At 37.3% G+C, this 23,969-nt stretch overlaps 1 protein-coding gene across 1 annotated transcript in view; it reads right to left on the bottom strand.

Moving 5' to 3' along the window:
* Window positions 1-23,969, bottom strand: part of LOC107717151 (fibrillin-2-like) — a 79,796-nt gene that overhangs the window by 42,372 nt on the left and 13,455 nt on the right. The window contains exons 4-9 of the mRNA XM_016523815.1: window positions 23,073-23,168; window positions 22,644-22,739; window positions 14,833-15,030; window positions 11,789-11,914; window positions 6,029-6,154; window positions 1,412-1,564 (exon numbers count right to left, since the gene is read on the bottom strand). Coding sequence (XP_016379301.1) covers window positions 1,412-1,564; window positions 6,029-6,154; window positions 11,789-11,914; window positions 14,833-15,030; window positions 22,644-22,739; window positions 23,073-23,168 — 795 coding nt within the window. The remainder of the gene's footprint in view (window positions 1-1,411; window positions 1,565-6,028; window positions 6,155-11,788; window positions 11,915-14,832; window positions 15,031-22,643; window positions 22,740-23,072; window positions 23,169-23,969) is intronic.

Raw genomic sequence — 23,969 nt, 5'->3', positions numbered from 1 at the left:
ATATTTATAATCATAATATATATTTAAATAATATTTATTTAAATGTAATAGTTTGCACTTAGGAAGTAGGAACATACGTAGAAATTACAAACAAATAATTTCATTAAATATATATAATATAAACAAAGATCTACTTATAAATCGTTCAATACATGACAAACAATGAAATAATGAGCAAACTGAGCTTTGCTTGCGCATTAAACGAAAGCAGAAAAACCAAGGATTTGGCAGCCGCTCGGCGCATGCATTCCTGCGGAAGACACACGACGGTGTCAAAGAGGAGGGAAGAGCGTAAAACACACGGGTGAGAAGAAGTGGGAATGAAAGAGAACGTTTTATTATACCGAGGGACGATCGCTTTGCTGACCTGACATGTATTTATTGTGATTTTGTGGTGAGGTACAGCATGTCTGAAGCGATTCTTCAAAGAGCGCTACATAAAGGTCAAACGCTCGCACATCTGAAGAAATTCCTCCTTTGAAATTATGTTTTTATTGTAATACAGTATGATAAGAATCAACACTCATTTCAGCATATCATGAAAGGATCATAATGTACTTTAAAATCTGTACAGTTCAGAATTACATTAAAAATACCACAAAAGATGGCATGTAATACCGTTTTCTTTCTGTATTTCCGGTTGAAAAAGGAAGTTTGGACCTTTTTTGAAGCCATGAACTATGCTACTTGCTATCGCTATTCAGAAGCAAAAGCTTCAAAAAGTTATAAAAATCTCATTTTAAATGTGAATATATGCTAAATATCTTTTAGAAGCATGCTAGCATAGCATGCTAGCATACAGATGTTAGCCTCAAAGCTAACAGACATGGACTATAACCATCAAAAAAAGCTCTAAAACTTTCCAAGAAGCTAATTTTGAATTTATATTTTTAGAAATTATATATGTTATCTTTAAGGAGTATTCTAGCATACAGATGTTAGCCGCTAACAGACGTGGACTAAAAGTTCTAAAAAGCTCATTTTAAAAGTGCATTTATACTAAATATCTCTTAAAGGTATGCTAGCATACAAATGTTAGCCTCAAAGCTAATAGATGTGGACTATAAACTTCAAAAAAACTCTAAAAGTTATAAAAAGCTAATTTTAAATGTGTATATAAACTAAATATATTTTTGAAGTATGCTAGCATACAGACATTAGCCTCAAAGCTAACAGACATGGATTAAAAAAAAAAAAAAAAAAAGTTTTAAAAAGTTAATTTTAAATGTGTATATACATTAAATATCTTTTAGGAATATGCTAGCATACGGCCATTCACCTCAAAGCTAATAGACATTGAATAAAAACTCTAAAAAGCACTGACAACGTTCAGATTTCTAGCATTAGCAATAGTAACAGTGATGGTTGACGTCTTAGCTGTAATGCTAGTGATTAGCATTAGCCCACTCACCGGATCCTCTGACGGGGCACATCTCTGGAATGTGTCCGAGTGCCCAGCAGCGGCCCGAGTCGCAGCAGCACTGCATCTTTGTGTACTGACCGGACAGTTCGCTCGCGCATCGGCCATTCGCTAAAGACGAGAAACACGTACCGACCCGATGATCTGTGAGAGAGAATGACAGAGATATCAGAAATGCTACTGTTTTTGCCTAGTATGCATACTGTAAACAAATGTGAATTTCGTCAAAATGAGCAGTATGAAATAACAGTATACTGTATCCCACAATGCAATGCGCTCAACTTGGCCTAGGTGCCAGAGACAATAGGTGCGTCCCAAATCGCGTACTTATGCACTATTCTATGACGTTTTGTGGTATAAGTAGTGCGAGTAGTGTGTTCACACTGAAAATTCCAAAAAGAATAAGTGCACTTTAAATACCCGGATGATTCCCTTAACCAAAAGAACCAAGTATGGAATTTTGGACACTTCATGCACTCAACTGTCGCAGCTTTAATTATGTTGCGAAGGGGGAGGGGCTATCAGACTTTGATTATTCATGACAAAATAACCTTATATAATTCATACTCTACATGGTTGAGTGCATAAGTACTTAGTGTATAGTGCATCATTTGGGCCACAGTTATTGACTCGAATTGCCAAAAGTGATGACATTTATACCAATTTATTAACTCCAAATACCACAAATGCTTTTCTCGCAAGTACAGTCGCACTTCGCAGGAAGTCAGGTCCATGCGTGCCCTTTTACACGGCCCCCTAGCAGGAAGTTAATTTATGAGGTGGGAGCCTGAGAAAGCCACTGGAGGACCGAAAGCATACAGGCTTGAGATGGGACGTTTCACTCAGTCAAGGTCAACGAGGGGGGCTGGTTGCGATAGGGTGCGTACACTGCGACGTTAGCGTGAGCAAACCATGCTAAAGGGGGGGTGAGAGTCGATTAACTCGGCTAATGAGCCAGCACTCTGCCATAAATCAAGTCCATGTGGAGTAATCTCAGCCAATTACGTCGGACATAAGAAACCCATCGTCTGGAGGTTGCAGGCGCACACTCCTGAACTGCAGCCTCCTGGGATCGACCCGGCCTGAGGGGGGCAGGGTGGGTTTCGCAAGCATGGTGATGGGAAACTGGCTTCAATTGGAACCAGACCTTCTCTCGAGCCTCAAAGAGAGATTTTTCGTGTTCGCATTGGGGCCCCGCGATTCATTTACGCTGATTAGTGTTAGGCTAAATGACTCCCCACGGCCTGGTTTTGCACGATACAAAGCACCAACGCAAAGATACCACAAAACTTTAGTGCTGCCTTTAGTTTCTGGCCTAAAACAATGTCTAAATAGCTTGTTGTTGGTTACAAATAGCATGGTTCGCCTTTGGAATAACATGCACAGATGAATTGCGCACAATTGTGAAAGTCAATTTTGATTTCACATCAACTTTTGAACATTCTCCCATGACATCATGCTCCCAAAACCATTTTGGCTTCCTTGTTTTGTATGTCAACATGTAGAAAATCATGCGGGCTGCCCGCATTCTCCACTACGACGGGATCCATATGTACAGTGAACATTTGGCGTAAATCCACACGGGTTTCTGGGAATAAATGAAGGCCATGTCAATGCATCATCCAGGGCCGATATCTCACGTTTCTTTATTTGCACCCGGGGACCCGACAGATCACGGGGTTACGAGAGACATATGGGGTGGCGGGAGTGAGAAACTCAAGACAGCGTTTATAAAAAGAGAAGGGAGTGTGGGAGAAACGGACAGTGAAGAGAAAAGACAGAGGTGACGCCAGAGTCAACAGTGCCTCTGCCTCACTGTACTGGAATGTTAGCAGGAGGAAATAGCATCCATGTGACTCTGTTTTCACCGTTGTCCTCTGGTGTCTGATCCCCCGAGACCTGATGAGACCGCGCGAGACCTGTTCGCCAAAAGAAACCAACAAACTCTCTCCGTAACCAAACTGAAGTCTTAAACTAAAGTCTCAAACTTTGGATTGTGTTTTTAAAGGCAGTGTGTAACGGCATCACATTTAAATTTGCCTGTGCATTTGACCTTTGTGACGTCAACAGAAAAAAAAGTAAATTGTTGCATTCATGAAATCACCAAACAAATTTCCAGATATTTGTAAAACCAAAGAATTTTCTCCATGTGTTTCCCAAAATGTTCTGATGAAAGATTACGAAAACAAACAAAAAAATTATCTTATTGAAAGTAACAATAATTGTAAGATGAGCATGAATATGACATCTTTTACCTGAACAATTTTCATTTGTACAAAGTTTCATTTGTATGTAAATTGTTTCATTCATTAAATCAACCAAATAAATTTCCAGGTAAATTATTTGCGAATCCACAATTGGTTTTACAAACATTTTTCTTAATGCCAATTTATAAAGAAATTTGTTTTCCATGTTTCCCAAAATGTTTGACGAAAGATTACAAAAACAAAAATGTTTTTCTTATTGAAAGAAACAATAATTGTAAGATAAGCATGGATATGGCATCTTTTACCTGAATGATTTTCATTTGTACAAAGTCTCATTTGAATGTAAATTGTTTCATTCATTAAATCAACCAAATAAATTTCCAGGTAAATTATTCGCGAATCCACAATTGGTTTTACAAACATTTTTCGTAATGCCAATTTATGCAGAAATTAGTTCGCCATGTGTTTCTCACAATGTTTTGATGAAAGATTATGAAAACAAATATTTTTTTCTTATTGAAAACAACAATCATAATAAGATGACCATTAATATGACATCTTTTACCCCAAATATTTTCATTTGCACAGAGATTTATTTGTATGTAAATAGTTGCATTTATGAAACAAATCAAACAAATTATCAGGTAAATTATTTGTGAAACCAAGAAGTGCGTTAAATTTTTTTTTTCTTACAAATAAACCTGTAGAAATGATTTCTGCTTGTGTTTCCCAGAATGTTTTGATGAAAGATTATGACATTTCCAAAACAAAATTTTTTTTTTGTAAAACAACAATCATTGTAAGATGAGCGTGAATATGACCTCTTTTATCCAAGGGATGTCAGACCACACAGTTTTTTTAATCAATTCCATAACGCAAGCATGTCCTTCAGCAAAACTGGATTTTTTTCGTGTCAGTGTTGTTCTGATATGCACTGAACCGTGCAACACCTGGCTGAGGTTTCCTGACAGCTGCTTCACAAACACGATCAAGTTTCTAAAAGGGTTTTACAGCCCAATACCATAAGAGAACATTCATAAGTTCTTATATTTAAATTCTTAAGATTAAATTCTTATAAAGTCTTTTAAATCCTTATGATTAAAGGTTTGTTTCATAATGCAATCTTTAAGTTTTATAATTTAAGTTTTATAATAAAATTTTAAGTTCTATTAATTAAATTCTTATGATGAACCTAACGGTTCTTCAAAGTTCTTATGATGTCTCAGAAGAACCTCTTGCTATCTTTTGCTAAAATGGACTGACAATTTTATGTTTTCTGAAAAAGAAAAACAACAAAAAGACAATGTTAACAAAAACATTAACATACCACGGGTGAATTCTGACACGAAAGGAACCAATTCAAAACCTAAAACCTAAATGATACCTAAAACGTAAATGATGCCATAGATAAAGCTTTTTAAGTTTATACAATGCTACAGAATAACTTTTAGACATCTTTTGCAAAAAATGGACTGACCATTTTATGTTTGCTACCAACAGAAATGTAAAAAAATTATCAAGATGTTAAAAAAACCTGAGCGTAAAAGTAAATCCCGACACAAAAAATGTTAAGTTTTCAAAACAAGAAACCAATTCAAATCTTAAAAAGATTCTAAGTTCTTGTGAATTCATTGAAAAAATAACCTTTTTAGGTTCATATGATGCTACACAAGAACTTTTAGCCATCTTTTGCTAAAACGGACTGAATATTAATATATATTAGTATATTCATATTTTGCTAGCAACAGTTAAAACATGAACGTTGAATGAGTAAATACTGACACTGGAAGATGTTAATTCTCAAAACAAGAAACCAATTCAAAACTTAAAAAGTTTTTGTGAAGTCACTGAATTACTTTAAGTTTATATGATGCTACAGAAGAACTTTATTGCTAAAATGAACTGACTATTTTAAGTTAGCTAACAATAGAAATTCAAAAAATTTTAGCAAGATGTTAACAAAAACACGAACATGCAATGAGCAAATCCTGACAATGAAAAATTTTAAGAGCTCAAAATAAGAAACTAATTTGAAACGTAAACGTTTCTGCGGCATTAGCAGCACCAGAACTAAATTTTTTTCCGTCAAAAAAATTCCATTAGGTGCCACTAGTGGTGCAGAAATTACACATTTGACCTGAAAAAATACGTCGCTAACTCATCCAGGTTTATTTGCATTTTTAAAACAACAGTTCTGTCCTGTTTGCAGATGAAGATACCAGCCTATATACACACAAGCACACTTGCCCGGGCTTGAAGCGATTGACCACACACAAGTTCATCCCATGAGTCATACAAGCAATATGATGCACGGCTCAGATGCGACCCAGGAGTGTAAGGTCACGGGAACACGAGTGGGCGTGCATGTGTGTTTGTGTGTGTGTGGATGAAAGAGTCTCACCGACACATCTGGAGCCGTCTGTGCTGGTAACGTATCCCCGCGGACAGGTGCACACGTAGCTGCCGGCGGTGTTGGTACATTCCCCGCCGTCACACGCTCCCGAAATGGTTGTGCATTCGTCAATATCTAAAATACAACATTTCCTGGAATTGTTAAACATTTCAAGATGCTGATTTAACAGAAATTGTAGTAGAAACCAAATAGTATAAACTCAAACGAATTTTTTTAGGAGAAACATCTAAGCAGCAACTCTCATTGGATTCTACGATGCGAGCAACAATTGAGAAAACAAAGAGATTTGTTCTTTCAAACTGCATCTTGGCTTCATCCACCTCCTCATGGTAACGTGCGGGCACAAACTCAAAGCAAAACTCGACAGATGGTAAAGAGATTTCTTGGTTTTTATTGCGTCGTTCTTGTATTTATACACACGTGCAATTTAGTAAAATTATATGCGGACGCTGTGTGTCGGGTTTGTCGCATGAGATTGAGGCGGGATGTGGGAAAAGCATGACGAGCGATTACGTGTTTAATGTGTGTGTGGAAACCGGGAGTCACGGTGTCCCACAGCAGCTGAAAACAGCCCTGCTTAAGTCATAAAAACCTCGGCAAAACAAACCCGCTCGTCAGCGGAGCCCCAGAAGCGGAACTAGACTTTACTCAGGGTGGAATGACAAATGACTGCTGGAGTGTGTTTTTGCATCCTCATATGTTAGGAAGAGAACACTTCTTTGGGTTTTTGCATTGCAGATGCAGTTGTTTCTCTGATCAAACGGTTATGTTCAGTCAAGCTCTGTATTTAAATAAAGAGAAACAGGAAAAATTATGAAGGGTGGGGTAAAAAAAAAAACCGTTTATGAAACTGTACCCCATTATTTGGGCTTCTTGACTAGCAAAAAGTAACAGACTAAAAATGGTTCAAAAATAATGGTTCTAAATAATGAGAACATTCCAAGCTCTTATGTTGCATTATAAAAACTTTTTTCAATTATGATGTCATAAAAGGGTTCTTCTATGACATAAGAACTTAAAAAGGTTTTTACAATGTTCTTACAAGTAGTGAGTTACAAAGTTCTTACAATGTTACAGAAGAAACTGTGAGTTATTATAAAGCCATCAAAAAGAACTTTTTCTTGTGACATCATAAAAAGGTTCTTCTATGACAAAATAACTTCAAAGGGTTCTTCTAAAGGTCATTGCGCACTCAGAAATTCTCGTCCGAAATTTTTGCACGTTAAAAAAAATAAATATGGATCAGGTTCGATTTTCTGCGTTTTCGCATCTGTAGCGAGCTTTGTTAACACGTTGTGTCAATCACGTTTACACACTGCCTCAGAAACTTTCATCCATCATAAAAAAAATTTGGATCAGGTTCGATTTTCTGCGTTTTCGCATCCATAGCAAGCATTTTGATAGGAAAGGATGACGAATACGGAAAAAAAAAAAAAAACATACGAAAATTTCGGACTCAGTGTGCAAGGACCTTAAGTTCTTACAGTATCACAGAAGAACCTTTTAAAGTTCTTGTAACGCCATCAAAGTACTCACAATTTCTTATGATATCATAAAGTTCTCATTATGTCATTGAAGAACCTTTTTAATTTCTTATAAAGCCATTAACCTGTTAACTGTCACTCGCCCACCGGTGGGCCCACTTGTCGTTACACGTTTTAAACATTAATATCTTAGTCTGAACCTAAAGTAATCTTGACAAACTATATATCGTTTGAAAGCTTAAAGACTCTAGTTTTCATATTTGGTGACTACGTTTTGAAATATTTTACATAGCAACTGTATTTTAATAATTTGCAAGAAGAGTACTCAGAGTCAGAGAGCGAGTTCTGACCTTTAATTTGAAATAGTGATGCACATATAAAAATAATGAAAATTCAGTAGAAACTCCATTCATTTTCATGTCAAGTGTTCAAAAGATAACATCCATTCTATTTTTGGAGAAAAAAAGGTCTAAAAGTGTTTTGAATATAAAGAAAAAAACTATAGATTCTCTATTTTTGATGCAGTGTGAACTGTAACATAGGTCTAAGGTTCTTGTCGCATGTGTTTTATGTTTTTTAGAGGTTGAATTGAAATCAAATTCTGCCATACTGCCCTTAATACTTCTGAATGTGATGTCTACTTCATAATTATTGAGAAAAGTATGGAAAAACATGTTTCAGATCACTCAAACCGTATATGGAAATGGGGGCGCCTTTATATGGTTACTAATGGCGTTTGATGGTCATCTAGTGGAAAAGCTTGGTACTGCGTCCAAACAAAATCTCACTGAAAGCTCATTTTTTGAGATATCAACCTCAAATTTGGAACACAACTTGTTCAGATTTTTGGTTTTAATTTTCTAGCAGTTTTAGAGTAAAACATGTTTTGTAAAATATATATTTTATATAAAATATAAATATTTTAATTTTTATATTTTCATAAACTTAAACTTCCATAACTTTTTTGTAATATAATTTTTATAACTTTTTTCACTTCAACAATAATCTGCCCAGTGTCGTCTTTAAAAAGAGACCAACCTTAAGTCTGTGCTCCAAAGCATTCACAATTTATAACAATTTAAGTAGGAAATGTCATTTTCAGGTCTATGCTCAAAAAGTGGAACCGACAGTTAACAGGTTAAAGAACCTTTTAACCTTTTAAGAAATCATAAAAAGGTTCTCATGACTGAAGAACTTAAATATGTTCTTCTTTCACAGAAGAACCTTTTTAAATTCTTATAACACCATTAAAGAACTTATGATAACATACATTTATTTTTAGATTGCCCTTGAAGAAGAGATGTCCTTGAAGAACCTTTTTAAGTTCTTCTAATTCCATTAAAATTTAGGTTATTCTTAAGGTTTTTCTGTGACATCGCAAGAACTTCTTAATTCATAGGAGAACCTTTTATGATGTTATAAGAACTTGAATTTTTAATGGCAATTGTAAGCACTTAAAAAGGTTCTTTAATGACATCATAAGAACTTAGACAAACCTGTTTAAAAGAACCATTTTATGATATAAAAACGTAAAAAGGTTTATACGACACGGCAAAACCTTAGAAAACCCTTTTTTAGTTCTTAAGTCATAAAAAAAACATTTTTAGAATATACATAAACACATTAAAGTTTAATGGCATTATAAGAACTTTTTGAAGTTTTCTTCAATGGAACTTAGACATTGTAAGACATTATAAGAGCCTGTTCATCACATCATAAGAACCTTAAGTTCCTATAATGAACTTTAGGTTCTTATGATATTACAAAAAGGTTCTTCTATGACTTAAGAACTTAAAAAAAAGATACATCAACATTCCATTTTAGGTTCATATGATGTCACAAAAAGGTTCTTCTGTGACCTAAGAACTTTGAAAGGTTCTTTTACAGCATCATAAGAACTTAGAAAGGTCCTTCTATGACATTGCAAGAAGTTCCAAGAAGTTTTCTTATAATGGAATGGATTATCTAAAATGAGAAGAACTATAATATAACGTTAAAAATCTCCAAAGAAGCATGTCTTCTCATCTCAGGAACTCATGACAAATCAAGAACCCTAAATCACGAAATATAAGAAGTTCTGCTAAACCCAAAGTCCTGCAGGAACCTTTATATGTGAAACTATTTTCAGCTTTCTTGAGCTACTTTCTCTGAAATGAGCTCCTGGCTTCTGTAAGTCTCCTCACCACCTCTTGAGAGTCAGAAAGTGCCCCGTAAGCAGTGCAAGGTATGCCTCGTGCTGTACCTCCTCACCCGGGGCAAGACTTTTTCCACCACACCATTGTCTTGTAATTAAGCGCCCCTCCTTTCCACCCTCCACACGGCTTCAAAGAAAACAGAGCAGCACTTTTCCAGCAAACTCCAGCCATTCAGACTCATAGTTCAGGGTGTTTTAGTGATCACTCGAGTATCTAATTTACAGACGTTTCTCTCTCGCTTGCTTGCTTGAGGAAAAGGGCTGCTTGGATGAAGCCTGCAGACAGAGGTCTGCTTCTTCTCCAAACCTTCATTTTAGTCATGGCCTTGTCATTCGGGGTCAAAATGTGATTCGGAGTTAAACTAATAACCTCAAGGGTTGGGATTCCCTCCGTCTGGCTTACTGGAAGTATGTCGAATCCTATTGGTTTACATGCTTAACTCTTTACTTATAGTTTTGAACGAGAAGTGAAAATGTAGAAACTTGCAGGAAAGTCACAAATGAGATCTCAGTTGTTTCTCCTAGACACCAATAAGAGTAAGCGTAACCGGGAGTAAGCGTTTTCACTTTTACTTAATTTTCTTGCTTCCCAGATGCATCTATGAGAAAATAAATGTGTCTCTGAATTTTTTACAGCGCTGTACTCTTCCTGTATATCAACAACTCATTTGTGCCTATTAGTATTCCTACTCAGGAATTTTATGACAAACATCTGAGACAAAGTACATACTCGAATGAAACATAATTCAAGTTAATAGAGTTATGATAAAAACAACTTCTGAGTAATGTAATTTACTACAGGTAGGACTCTTTTCATTAGAAGACTGCCTGGAAAAGCAGAATGCAAGATGTAATCAATGCTGACATTTATAAAACACATTTTAATGAAACCGCAGTGTAAAATAAAATATAATATTTGAATACATTTATTTTATAAATAGCGCAATAGTGTAAAATAAAATTATATAAAAAGAATACAATTTCAATAAATAAAATATTTATTTTATTTTAGCTGAAATAAAATGATAAATATTAGATGAAAAATTAAATTAAATTAGGAATGTTGCCTTGGTTATTAACTGCAATAAAATAAGTTGAGGTGTTAATTAAGAAAACTAGTAAATATAATTAAAATAGGAACATAGTGTTAAAATATATAGACTTATATATTAAAATATATATAATAAATATGGACTTAAAGCCAAATAGCCAAAAAATAAATAAATAAATAAATAAAATGACAATCACATAATATTAATAAAAACTAAAATTACACTGAAAATATATATAAAGGATTTTTTTTTGTTCATTAATTCATTTTAATACAATAAAATTAAATACCTTTACCTAAGAAATATTTATATGAAGAAATACTTTACTTGAGAAATATTTCATTTATTTACTTTTATTTACTATTGTACAGTTGTATTTTCAAGAACACATTTATTCAAACATTTTTGCACCTATTGTTTTACTTTATTTGTTAATACTGCCCATTTTCTCCATTTGCACTACTGTTAATTCACTTGCATTTTGCACCAGTATTGTAATGCCAAAACAGCACACTAAATTGAAATATAATACTGTGGTAGATAAGAAATAACCTCACCCATCTGGTATATAATAGCTGTGATCCACTATCTCTCTCTTTATCTCTCTATTTAGGTTTTATCTCAATCCTCCTAAAGGGCAGGCTTGGATCCAAGAACCGCAGACCCCCGCTTTACAACACGCCTGTTTGTTTTCAATCTGCATTGTTTAAATTCCACCCAAACAGCACTGTCTAATGTTAAAGACAGACCCACAGAGGAAAACGGTCAACCAACTAAACCAGAAACCAGCATAAACCATCATCTAGGCTGATTTCAGGCAATTCTCCCTGGATTCTCAGATCTGACGTCAACATTTCATGCATATCAACAACTCGGAAAGCTTACAATGTCGAAGAAGACGCCAAGTGTGTGACTCAACTTTTTTTTCCAGTTACGAGTTACGAATAGGACTGAGATCATTCTCGTGCGGTTTTCTGACAGCTTGTGTGGTTTGGACTTTGTGCAGTAAGTGACGTACCTTCGCACTTCTGGTTGGTCTCACTTTGCCGGTGACCCGCGGGACATTTGCACTCATAGGAGCCCACTGTGTTAATGCAGTTTCCTCCAGCACACAGTCCTGGGACGGCCTGACACTCGTCCACGTCTAATAAAATGAAGAGAAGAAAGGAAGTAAACACAGTTTGAACACAACTTGACCAAATGGTTTAATAAATTTTTTTTTGTTTTTATCTCATAAACAGTACTTTTGCAAAAATTATTTGCAAATTTGCAAGAATGCATAAATCCAATGCACTCAACTCGCTACCAATAAACACATTCAATTTAATTTAAAATTACATTTAAATAAAATTTTTTTACAACCTGGAAGCAATATCAACCAGGTTTTAAGCTCTATCATTACATATTATTCGATCTGACTGCAAAAGAGGTAAGAATTTTTACACAAAATTTAGCAGTTTTTTTTTTTTAACAATGAGCCTCATTTATAAAACAACGTGATTTTTGTTTAAATCGTTCATGTAAAACTAATTATATGAAGCCGTTTAAGAATGGACTTACAATTGATTTGCACAGAAATTAGTTCTCAAAGAAGCCTAAAACTGGATATAATGTAATGACAACAGTGTTGTGTACATCTAGAGCAGTGTTTATCTTGCATACTATTTCACATACTAAAAAGAGAGTCGTCAATATATGCTGTGAAGCATGCAATAAGTACACTAGTATTTAATTCTAAACATAACCTATTGTTTTTCTTTTCAGGTCAACCAACATGATTGCAGTGAAAGCAAGACCTTTCATTTCAAATTCAACGGACACAAGTTTAATTTCCAGGTTTTGGGCGTCTTTTTATGTAGCACTGAATTTTCTGTAAGGGCACAAACCTGCTACAATCCGAGCTGCAAAAGAAACCCAGCTTTGTTCGGATAGGAAATAGTAATTTCTACTACAACAGCAGCGTCTAAAGCTCTTAAATTGAGACTCATAATGGGTTTCGCTCAGTTTAAGGATCTCTTGTTGTTCACTTTATATGTATGAGAGGGTTAAACCAAAGACTATAGAAATACAAAGACGGTTCACTCCTATACTTATGAATGGGAGAAACTGCAACGCGCAATATGGCAGGATAGTCCCGCCTTCTAAATGAAAGAGCCAATCGTTGATTGGTAAAGTCATTGTATCACTGCAGCGGCCGTTAGAAGCTCCGGTTCCCATAGAAACCCGAGGCTAAACCAACCTTTGCGCATGCACAGTCATAAGCGCGTTGGAACTACGCATGCGCATTGGCTGGTCTAGCCTGAAAAATAAGCTTTTTAAAAGCTATTTGAGCATAAGAAACAACATTCATGGGGGCAGTTCATTTCAGATTTTGTTGCTGATTTGAAATATGTAATTTAATCGCGAGTTCAAGCGGGCAGTTTTTGAGATTTCAGGATTCCACCATTCGTTTAGATAGGACTTGTTCTTGTTTGAGCTGCCCGGGGGCGTTGCAAATATGGCGGCCGAGTGAACGGACTTTCCTTGAAAGGGACTTTGGTTAAACACATGTATCATCTTTGTTAGCTTACAGTCTGGGCATTTTCAGACTTCATAACACAACTACAGATCTTCGGTATTGTCTGTATTGGACAGCGCTTAGCCTAGCATTGCATTAATTTGTCTCTTTATGTTGATACGCACATCCGCAGACCTTCAACCTGTATCCAATAAGCACCAAATCATTGGTTCTGTCTACTAATATAGACCGAAAATAACTTCTTCCATTAAATGCCGTCAAACACAAAAAGACTCTGGAAAGCTCGCTGCACGGTACGCAAATCCTCCCGCCCGAATGTGCACATGTGTGTGCTTTGTACTTCAGCCAGGCAGACTTTTGCAAAAGCACTCCGTCTTTGGGCAAATCTAGGCCAGACTTGGAGCTGTCTCTTATGTTGTATATTGAAGGGAGGAAAAGAATATCTTAAGTTAAAGAGAGACATTGGGAGGGGTCGTCTTTGAGATGATGTGTGAAATCAGGGCGGCATTTGCTATTTTGGCTCGCAAAATATCTCTGAGGGCGAAGCAACTGGATTGTAAGAGCTGGTTATTTTCATTTGCGCTGCTGCAGAATCAGGGTTATTGTTGTTAACTAAATCTAAATAGTCGCCCGAATGTGCACATGTGTGTGCTTTGTACTTCAGCCAGGCAGACTTTTGCAAAAGCACTCCGTCTTTGGGCAAATCTAGGCCAGACTTGGAGCTGTCTCTTATGTTGTATATTGAAGGGAGGAAAAGAATATCTTAAATTAAAGAGAGACATTGGGAGGGGTCGTCTTTGAGATGATGTGTGAAATCAGGGCGGCATTTGCTATTCTGGCTCGCAAAATATCTCTGAGGGCGAAGCAACTGGATTGTAAGAGCTGGTTATTTTCATTTGCGCTGCTGCAGAATCAGGGTTATTGTTGTTAACTAAATCTAAATAGTATATAAAACACTGTGCAGAATCTACAGCGTCAATGAAAAAGAACTCAGAACTGAATGTAGTAACATAAATATACTGGATCCTGCAAAATAATACGTAATTCCCATCAAAATAGTTTTGCAAGAGTTTTGCTTGCCCCTATTGCAAACGAAAAATTGTATCTGACCGAAAAAAGCCTCTCCAAATCAGTGTTAATCATGCTATGGTAACCTCATCTACTGAATGTTCATGACCTAATCGAATAAGTTTATAATGTGTAACAGGCCTTGAGAACAGAATTAAATCATGTCCATCTGTGTCCCTGAAAATCAAACAAGAAGTCCAAACAATACGCCCATAATTACAAATAAATGTGACAAGCCATTATGTAATCCCATTTAAAACACTCCCAATGGAAGTCATCTAAATATTTGACTCTACCAAGAAACACAATGGGGAAGTGTCCTCTTGGACAGGGACTGGAGTGGTAGGGTTTACCCTAAACAGCCCATGACCGCTCTTAGTGTCATCTGCCGCGTCAGGCTGGTCATTAGGGCAAGAATTCGCCAGACGCTGAGAAGGAAAGAGCTGTTTGTTCAGACGCCAGACGCTCATTCTTACCTTGGCAAGCACCGGTGCGGATGTTGGGGATGAAACCTCTTCGGCAAGGGTGGGGTTGGGCAGGGCACATCTCGCATGGGTGACCCCACGCTCGCCCGATGGTGGCGCAACACAACGTCTTGGTGCAAACGATGCCGCTCAGCTGACCTTGGCACATCTGGTTGTTGACTTGTGTGAAGCATGGCCCAGTCCTGTAGTCTGATTATAGGAGAGATGAAGAGCGTTAGAGAGGTCGATAAGTATGTGAATAAAGTATTGGGATACCAGAGCTGGGTAGATTACTTAGAAATTGTAGTCCATAACTGATTCCAAATTTCATTAATTTAATTGTATTTAGTAACGTAATCCATTGCATTACACATTTTAGGTAATATAATCAGACTACTTTTAGAATACTTTTGACCTAACTCGTTTATCACATTGATTTAAATAGGATAATCTTGTACCATATTGATATAAAAATACAAATATATTCCATTCGTTGTAATTAACAACATGAAGTGCATTAAACAATATATTGCTTCAAGGTTTCCCAAACTGTAGGTGGTTTGTGAGTTTCATGAAAATCTAATAATTCATTAAATCATAATAATGTAAAATTAAATAATTTTAAAATGACATCAATCAAAATGCAACTCTTACTAAAAAATGGGAATGTTTCAGTTGTTTACCTGCATGTCATGTGACCATTAATCAACGTCAGAGAACCATGAACATGCAAATGTGATACTTAATAATTAAAATATTTAGTTTTGAATCTCAGTGGTACTTCAAGTAAATATATTGGGTGAAAGAGGTTCAGATGACAAAAAAAGTTTGGGAATCCCTGCATTACATGTAAATAAGACATAACGTGGATTTGTTCCAAAGAGATACAAATAAATGGTTAAATAACATACTGAGTAATAATTAAAATAAAAATGGATAAAAAAGTAACTGTAGTCTGATAACGAGTATTTTGAAATGTAATTTAATCTAATTGCAAGTATTTAATTTTTGGAATCTGATTACGTAATCCAGATTACATGTAATCAGTTACTACCCAGCTCTGGCTACAATAGTGAAAAAGCCTTTCATAGGGAACAATACCATCTCAAAACCATAAAAACAGCTTAAACTGGCCTAAGGTGGTGTGCTGGTCTTCGCTGGCCACTATGCTGGTTTTCACTGGTCAGGTTAGTCTGGTTTGATGGCACTTATTTTACTAGCTGGCCAATTGCTAAACTAGGATAAACCAACCAAGACCACCAAGCCAACATGGCAGCCCTCTACGAACACCTTGGCAATTGAATCGCCATTGGCTAGTAATTTTTTTAGTTTACTCGCCAGACTGATAAATATATATATATATACATATATATATATATGTATATGTATATGTTTGTTTGTAAAATGGCACAGTTTTTGTTTGTGAAATGGCACAGTTTTATAAATATCTGAAAGTACACTCTTAACATCAGTCAGTCAAGCATTATAATATGATAATCAATATTATTTAATGATAGAACTTTAGTAATTAGAATTAAAACTTGATAACCATGTATGAATGCATATTAGTCATTTTAACTGAACTTCGGACTGGCGGTGGTGCTTTTTTGGTCATTCAGTGTTTCTGTAAAAAAATTTAAATTTGGGGAAAAACTAACAAAAATACTGATAATATAATAATTATATGAATTCTACTAATAAGAACAATATAAAACGCACCAAGGATTAATGAGCTACTGGATTCATGAATATTAATCAGGTTGTGTGTGTTCGCTCTAACTGATTTGCTGAAATCAAAACAGGGACGATAATAGGTGAGCGCCAGCCAATGAGATTGCCGTTTGCGCATTAGTTCCGCCCACTACCGGAAAACCCGGCAGTTCTTAAAAGCTGAAGAATTCCAAAGGAACTCCGTTATTTTGACAGCAAAATACAACAAACAATATTGTTTATATGTAGCGCGCATAGGTAGCGCATCAATTCTCTCTCTCCCTCTCTCGCTGCGTGTGTGTGAAACAAAGCGACGGCGAGTCGTGCGCCTTCACACTAGAGTTTACGGTACGTTAAATACAGGTGCGTTGCACATCCATTCAGATGAACTGAAAAATATCACAGATCGCTTGGCGGAGAGTGAAACTGATGCGCTCAGTCAGAGAGTGTTCGGCGAGTGAAAATATATCTGAGCTAAACTTATACTTAGCCTCCAACTCACACACTGGCGAGTAAAATCTGAGAATTTATTAGCAATTGGCTAATATTAGACATCATTTAGTCGCCCAGAGTGAAGATTTAGTCGCATATGCGAGTGATTTACTCGCAATGTAGAGGGTTGCATGGGCTGAAAAAACGTTCTATAATATGACAAGACAAGCACTAACAAACATGACATGCAACCAAGAAATTACGACCACAAGAAATCACATTCATGGATAAAGAAATAAGCAGATGCATCTTCTCCATCACGCAGCTGTTTCCCATGCTGGAGGTTGGTCTGGGAATGCTCTGACAGGGATTCTCTTTCACGGTCTTCTAATAGGATAACCAGATAATCGCTAAGAAATTGCTGGGTTGCATCAATAATGGCAATTTCCATGACAAACAATCTTGTTTTTGGCTGAGGTCGAAATGTGGGATAGTGGTACTTGCACTGTTTTGACTGTTGGAGATTTGGCCAAGTGACTTCCTTTGTGCTGGTTGCCAATTGAGACGACTTACAGTAATCACATTAACGATGTTTTGAGCATCAAACAAACCAATTCGACACTGAAATAAACTGACCATTTCAGGATGCAGTCATTTCTGTTTAAAAGAACTCAAACAAATGCCCGGCTCTGCGGTATTGCATCCTCCAAGTCTTTGCTAGTGTTGTTTTGAAAACATAATTGAACGAGATCCTGCATTTGTTTGGGGTATTCTGTGAGTCGGTTTACTCTGGCGGGATATGAATGAGATCCTGACCCTGGTCGTTCCTCAAAGAAATGAACAAATCTTTCCATATCCTTCATAATATTGCATGCGAAACAAAAGCTAAATCATATATCCATACCCAAGAGGGAGGGAAATGGCACTAAAAAAGTAGGTCAAGAGGAGAAGACAAAAAGGGAAGAAGGACTATGAAGATTTCCCCTTCACGTGCCTTCAAATCCCCTTGCTGTCCCTTCTCCTCGTCCCTCATGCACTCCCCTGACCTGGCCGTTCTTCCTGGACGATTTGAGTCCAGGAATGCAGGTCCTCTCCAAGTTGAGGCGACCCACTGCGAGCATCCTATGCACATCTGGGATTGATTAATTGTGCCTGGTCAGGACTACGGTGGGACAAGCTAAGGCCCAGATGTGTCCGTGCATATCCAGTATTCCAATTCATCAGCCTCTCTATATTGCTGCTTTGAATCTTACTGTGAGTGATGATATTCATATGGGTAAAGCCTTCTGGGGCATATCTATAAAGTCAAGATCTTCTTGATTTATGGATTTGGTCATTTCCCCTGTTGGGAGCAAACAAATTCAGTGCAAAAAAATAGAGTGTCTATAAGCAAAAACAACCTTGCGACCTCTACTTTGAGGTAGCTAGGGTTGGGAATCGAACATCGATTCCAATTCCAGAATCGGATACTTGAGGTCAGAAATTGGATACTTGCTGTAAAATTTAAATTTTGATTCCACCAATCGATTCCTGTGTGCGCTTTTTTCTTTCATCTGTGAGGACCCAAACTGGCGATCTGCCAGGACCTTGCTCACTAATCTAAGCGCTCCAAAGTTTGGCTACACTTGCGATCAGAAGCCGAAAAAGCTAAGTATAATATTTGTGATAAGCTAAACAAGCTAAGCAAGAGAGATGTCACCACCAACATAACAAAGCACTTTAATTTAACAGATCGTTAAAGATCACGAACACGATACAAACACCGTGATTCTATTCCTAAATTACAATGATTCATCTGTTTCATTCCTCAACCTTTTGACGTGTGCGATCACAACGTTGTGATCATTTGGTTCGTCCGTGCTGCGTACGATCACATCAGTGTGATTTGAACATTTAAATATGCGTTCGCGCTGCCACTGACCTGAAGAAAGCAGCTGTCATGTATATGAATGAAACAGCTTCACAGTCTTTTCAACCACACACAATATAATTATTTCTGTGTTATTAATATTCAAATAATCACAGAAGTACTTGGATAAAAGTTTATAGTTCGGATATAAACTAAATGTGTACGGTAGTGATTAAAATAAGAGTAAATCACCTTTTAAAAGTAATTTGACACTTTAAATAAAGATTTATCGATTACAATGTTACACAAGTAGGTGGCGAAAATGGGCTGTTAAAATGTATTTGTCTTTGAATCATTCAAGAGATTCTTTCAAAAATGCGGATTCATCCAGTAATGAAACAAGTAAATCTTGAATTAGTCATTGAATCATTCATTCATAAATTATATGTGATTTTGTTTAGTTGTGTTTTTTCTTCAGAATCGTAAGAAAACCACAATCTCCATAAAAAAAGAAAACTCAATTTATCCAGAATCATGCAGCTCTATTTTGCACACAAACAGCTCTTAAACGAGTCCAGTTTTCATGTAGCCTGCTAATTTTTGTTCATGCTATTCAGCTACAACTAAATGTTTTGCAAAAAGAGATACAGAATAAATATGCTTGATATCATTCTTTAATCACATTGGAACCGAAACTGGGAATCGAAAAGAATCAGAGTCGATAAGCAGAATCGAAATCAGAATTGGAATTGATACATTTCAAACGATACCCAATCCTAGAGGTAGCATGCACTACTGACTAGTGCCACTAGTTGGTGAACGAGTAGTGAGTCATTTACATAAAGTCTGACTTGTCGAAGGGTCTACTACAGGGGTATCCAAACTCGGTCCAGGAGGGCCGGTGTCCTGCAGTGTTTAGATCCAACCCTAATTAAACACACCTGAAGCAGCTAATCAGGTTCTTACTAGGCATGCTAGAACTTCCAGGCAGGTGTGTTGAAGCAATTTGGAGCTAAACTCTGCAGAACACCAGCCCTACAGGACTTGCTTTGCAGTGAAGGATAATAATGTAGAAGGTACTGAGAAATGTCTGCCATAAGAACATCCTTGAAGCTGCTCAGGTCTGTCTAACAACCCTTTGATCTACAATGAAACTGGAGCCAGGGAGTCTAAAGGCTCCTGCCAACATCATTCGGAAGCTGCCACGTTGTTCAAACCTGCCAATTTCTGCACTGAACCATTTGTACGCACACACGGCCAGAAGAATAAATGCAGCGTAACACGGTAGGTCCACACTAATGACTGGACTCTTTTGAGCACTTTAATACACAAGATCGCAATCTCATAGCAAACAGATCTGCAAGGCAGAAGGGAGAACGGTTAACCTCAATGTCACATTGGCAAACTTGGCGGCAAAGCGCAGACCTTGCTTCCCAAAAGCAAGCAGACTCATATTCCGGAGAAGGGGGGATGTGTCTGTGATGCAGAGAACATTCGGAAGTAATTTTGCCTTGATTACAATTCGAGTGGCTTGTCAGATCAAAACCATTCACCTACACCCTATCCTGCCAAACGCTCACTCACCTCTACTTTCCGTTTAGTCACCACAGTGTTTCCCTGCCAGTGACATCTGCCAACTATTCAGCAGCGTACATTATCATGAATCATGAGGCAGGATGGGGAAAAACGATGCCTCAGAAGGTCGCTGATATGTGACATTCACACTTGTCCAAAGATTGAGCGGCAGCATAATTTGGCAGGAGGAATTCCAGCTTTCTTCACACTCGGCTTGGCCTGTTTTTATCATCCTCAGTGCTAATGGACTGAAAGGGAGTAGACTGTCATGAAAGACCTTCTAAGAAATGAAAAATCAGTCAGAGGGAAGTTAATCTAGTCTGGAACGTTAAGCCGCGGGGACCAACTGCAGGTTGAAACCTCAAGCGCAGCCAAAAACGTGCTTAACAGTCAATGACTGGGAATAGTCTCTTGCTTTGTTGTGACCTATTTCGGTTTAATCAGAGTACACACCAAGATAAGAAATTAGTTTTTTCACTTGGGGAGAAGCAGAAGTTCATTCACGTAGGCCTGAAGAAAAAAAGGAGGGGTAGAAAGGAAACATTAGACGGTCAAGCATTCCTGTGAAAGACTTTGAAGTTTTTCGGACGGACCAACAAACTCTTTTACTGCTCTGTGATTTACAGTACGGCTAAATAAGACAGGCAATCTCTTCGCATCTTATCTCTGTTGTACACATCCAACAAGCCAAGGTTACAACAGTTTTATGACTCCCAAATGAGTCAGTCTAGTGACACTCTGTCCTTTTCATTCATTCTCTTGTGGTTACAGGAGGATTAGTCACATTTCATTGCTCGGAAAACCCTTTTTCTCTAGAATCCAATGCACCACATAAAAAAACCCAATGGCATCTGTGCCAAAACAGTGGTAATTGATCAAACTAAAATGGACTAGTGACCCATGACCCTGAGCAACGTCAACCCTCGACTGCGAATTAATATTACGCATAGCTTTCTTCGGTGTGGGCCACGGTAAGCGATAACGCAGAGCACACGTGACTAAACGGAAAACGAATTAGATGGGCCTAACACCATTCTTACTGTTAACTTGCTTAACTTCCTCTATAAACCGTGCCGACTCACAGCTGAGCTTGCATTATGTTCGCTGAACTCTTCTGCAGACGACTGACTTTCTAAAAACGCAAGCCAACTATTGTGCTTCAGTCTTTTCAAGATCCAATTTCTTTGTTACTACCTCTTTCTTGGAAGACGGTGCTGACTTTTTTGGGAAGAACCAAATAGAGAGACTGACATCAGGCCTGCATCATCTTTTGGAAATTCATCAACTGTGTGAAATCCAGTCGCTTGATGATAAACAGGCGTGCCTGAGACTGGCTAAATAAAGAGTCTATCTCTGCTCTGTGAAATGACTAATTGCTTAGATTGACGTTTTTACAACCTACAAGCAAGGACCTTGAGGGTGAGTCTTGGGAGTTTCGGAGACGAGAGTCTGGACTGAATGGATCTGGTCGGGTGGCCCAGAAAGGAGGAAGGTGTCCCGTGGACGGCGCTCTCAGTGTGAAGAGATTGTTTGTACTAGTTCAGGCCTGGCTGTGTATACACAGCTGGGGTCTCCATTTCTTGGAGAACACCCCCCACCACCACCCTTTCTTGTCAGAAAAGTCTCCACAGAAACGTTCCCTTGTCATTTCCACCCTACTTTATCTACTGCCAGATGTCTCCCAAACTTTTCCACCTCCCTGTGTTGGGTTTTCAAAGGGAACCGGCCTACGATTGCACAAGGGGCTTCGTGAAGGGGTGGGGTTAAACAGAGAACCAGACGCAGGAGGGTGGGGTACCGAAAAAGGGCTTAGGTATTCGGTCTAGTGTGCCTGGGGCGCTTCTCTCCCACAATTCACACGGCCTGATGGGAACTGCCTTTACGGTCCTTTCAGTATGTCTTTTTCTCATAACTCCAGCCAAGGATTTCACCTCTGATAGAACGTCTCGTGCACACGTGAGGGAGGCTTTCGTCCTTTTTTCGCCCCAGATTACCGCATTGTTCCTGCTCTGAGAGATGTGGCCACAATGTAAACTGTAGCATTAATTTCACACCAGCCACAGTGAAGGGGGAAGCGCACCGCCTCAAAACTAAAGTACTGTAAATTACCCTCGGAGCATTTCTGGGTCACATTGACACAGTGTTACCACATTCTTGAAGCAGGCCTGAGACGGTAAACAAACCACACATCTTCACAGACGTCAACACAATTAAGACTTGAGAAAATATGAACTTTGGAAGCATAGCAATGGCTTACCTCTCTCGCACTGCGGCCCAGTAAAACCGTAGACACAAGCACATCTGTTGGGTCCAATACAACGCCCGCCATTTTGACATCCGCTCTCACACACAGCTACATAAAGCAAAATTGGTGAAATGAAAGAATCTGTTTTATTACATTTGATCCTACAATTAGAAAAAATACATTTTTTACAGTTGCTATATGGTTCTTTGGAATGTTTGGAAAGTTCTTGATTTTCATTAAAAGGTCTTAAGATTAGTCAATTAAAAAAAAAAAGACTTAAGACATAAATAAAACATTTAGATAAATATATAGTTGGGTTTGAATGCAATCTGAGATCATTTGTGCCTGTAAGCCAAACTCTTGTGAAATCATCTATTGTTGTCTGTGTCTGGACAGGTATGTGCTGATGTCTGGACGTTCTGAAAAGAAAGATTCACTTACGCTGTCCACAGTGACTTCCTGTGTAGCCCTTCTGACATGAGCAGGCATCTTCATTACAGACCCCTCCATTCATGCATCTGACGCTGCAGGACTGGACTGTACAGAGACAAGAGAGGTGATTAGAATTCGTCTAGAGTGCTCAATTGTGCTCAGTATAACAATGAACCATGCATGCAGCTAAAAGTAACCCTGTTATTTGGGAATAACCCAAAAAATAGATAAAATCTTATACTTTGATTAATTTCCAGGGATCAGTTCAAACTGCTTTCTAAAAAACGTGGCATTGTACACTGTGAATATTGTTGCCACTGTGATGAACTGCACTAAAAAGACTGCTGTGGGATTTAGTTTTAAACACTCAGAAATTGCAAGTAAATATCACAAATAATTACAAATAAATAGCAAGTAATACACGGAATTAAACATGAAAATTTAAAGTATTAAAACAGAAAAAGTATCTAATAATCTTTATTTGCAATTTCGAAAAATAATAATAAAAAAAAAAAAGTGAAAGTGTCTGTATACATATATTTACATCTGTGTAAATATATAAATTTTATGAAATCAATTCAAAACCGATTAAAAAATGTTCACGAAAGTTTCCATGTGGCATTTTTACGTATTAAAATGTCTATTTCATGAAAAGCAGTGTGTGAGACATTTGTACACTCGATTTTTTGCAGTTTATAGTTCTTGTATTAAATTGTTACACTGTTTAATGGAAATGAAGATTCCTGCATAAATGTAAAAATATTGAAAATACAGAAAAGCTCCAAAAAAATTCTCAGCTATATCACACAGCCTATTTATTAAGATCTTTTTTCAGAGAACATATTTTGAACATTCAACTGTACATATATATATATATATATATATATCTATATAACTGTATGTAGG

This window comes from Sinocyclocheilus rhinocerous, unplaced genomic scaffold (assembly GCF_001515625.1).
Source record: "Sinocyclocheilus rhinocerous isolate Xijiao unplaced genomic scaffold, SAMN03320098_v1.1 scaffold1351, whole genome shotgun sequence".
Classification (NCBI taxonomy): domain Eukaryota; kingdom Metazoa; phylum Chordata; class Actinopteri; order Cypriniformes; family Cyprinidae; genus Sinocyclocheilus; species Sinocyclocheilus rhinocerous.
Note: the sequence above shows the minus strand (reverse complement) of the source record. Positions and strands in the feature narration are given on the sequence as shown.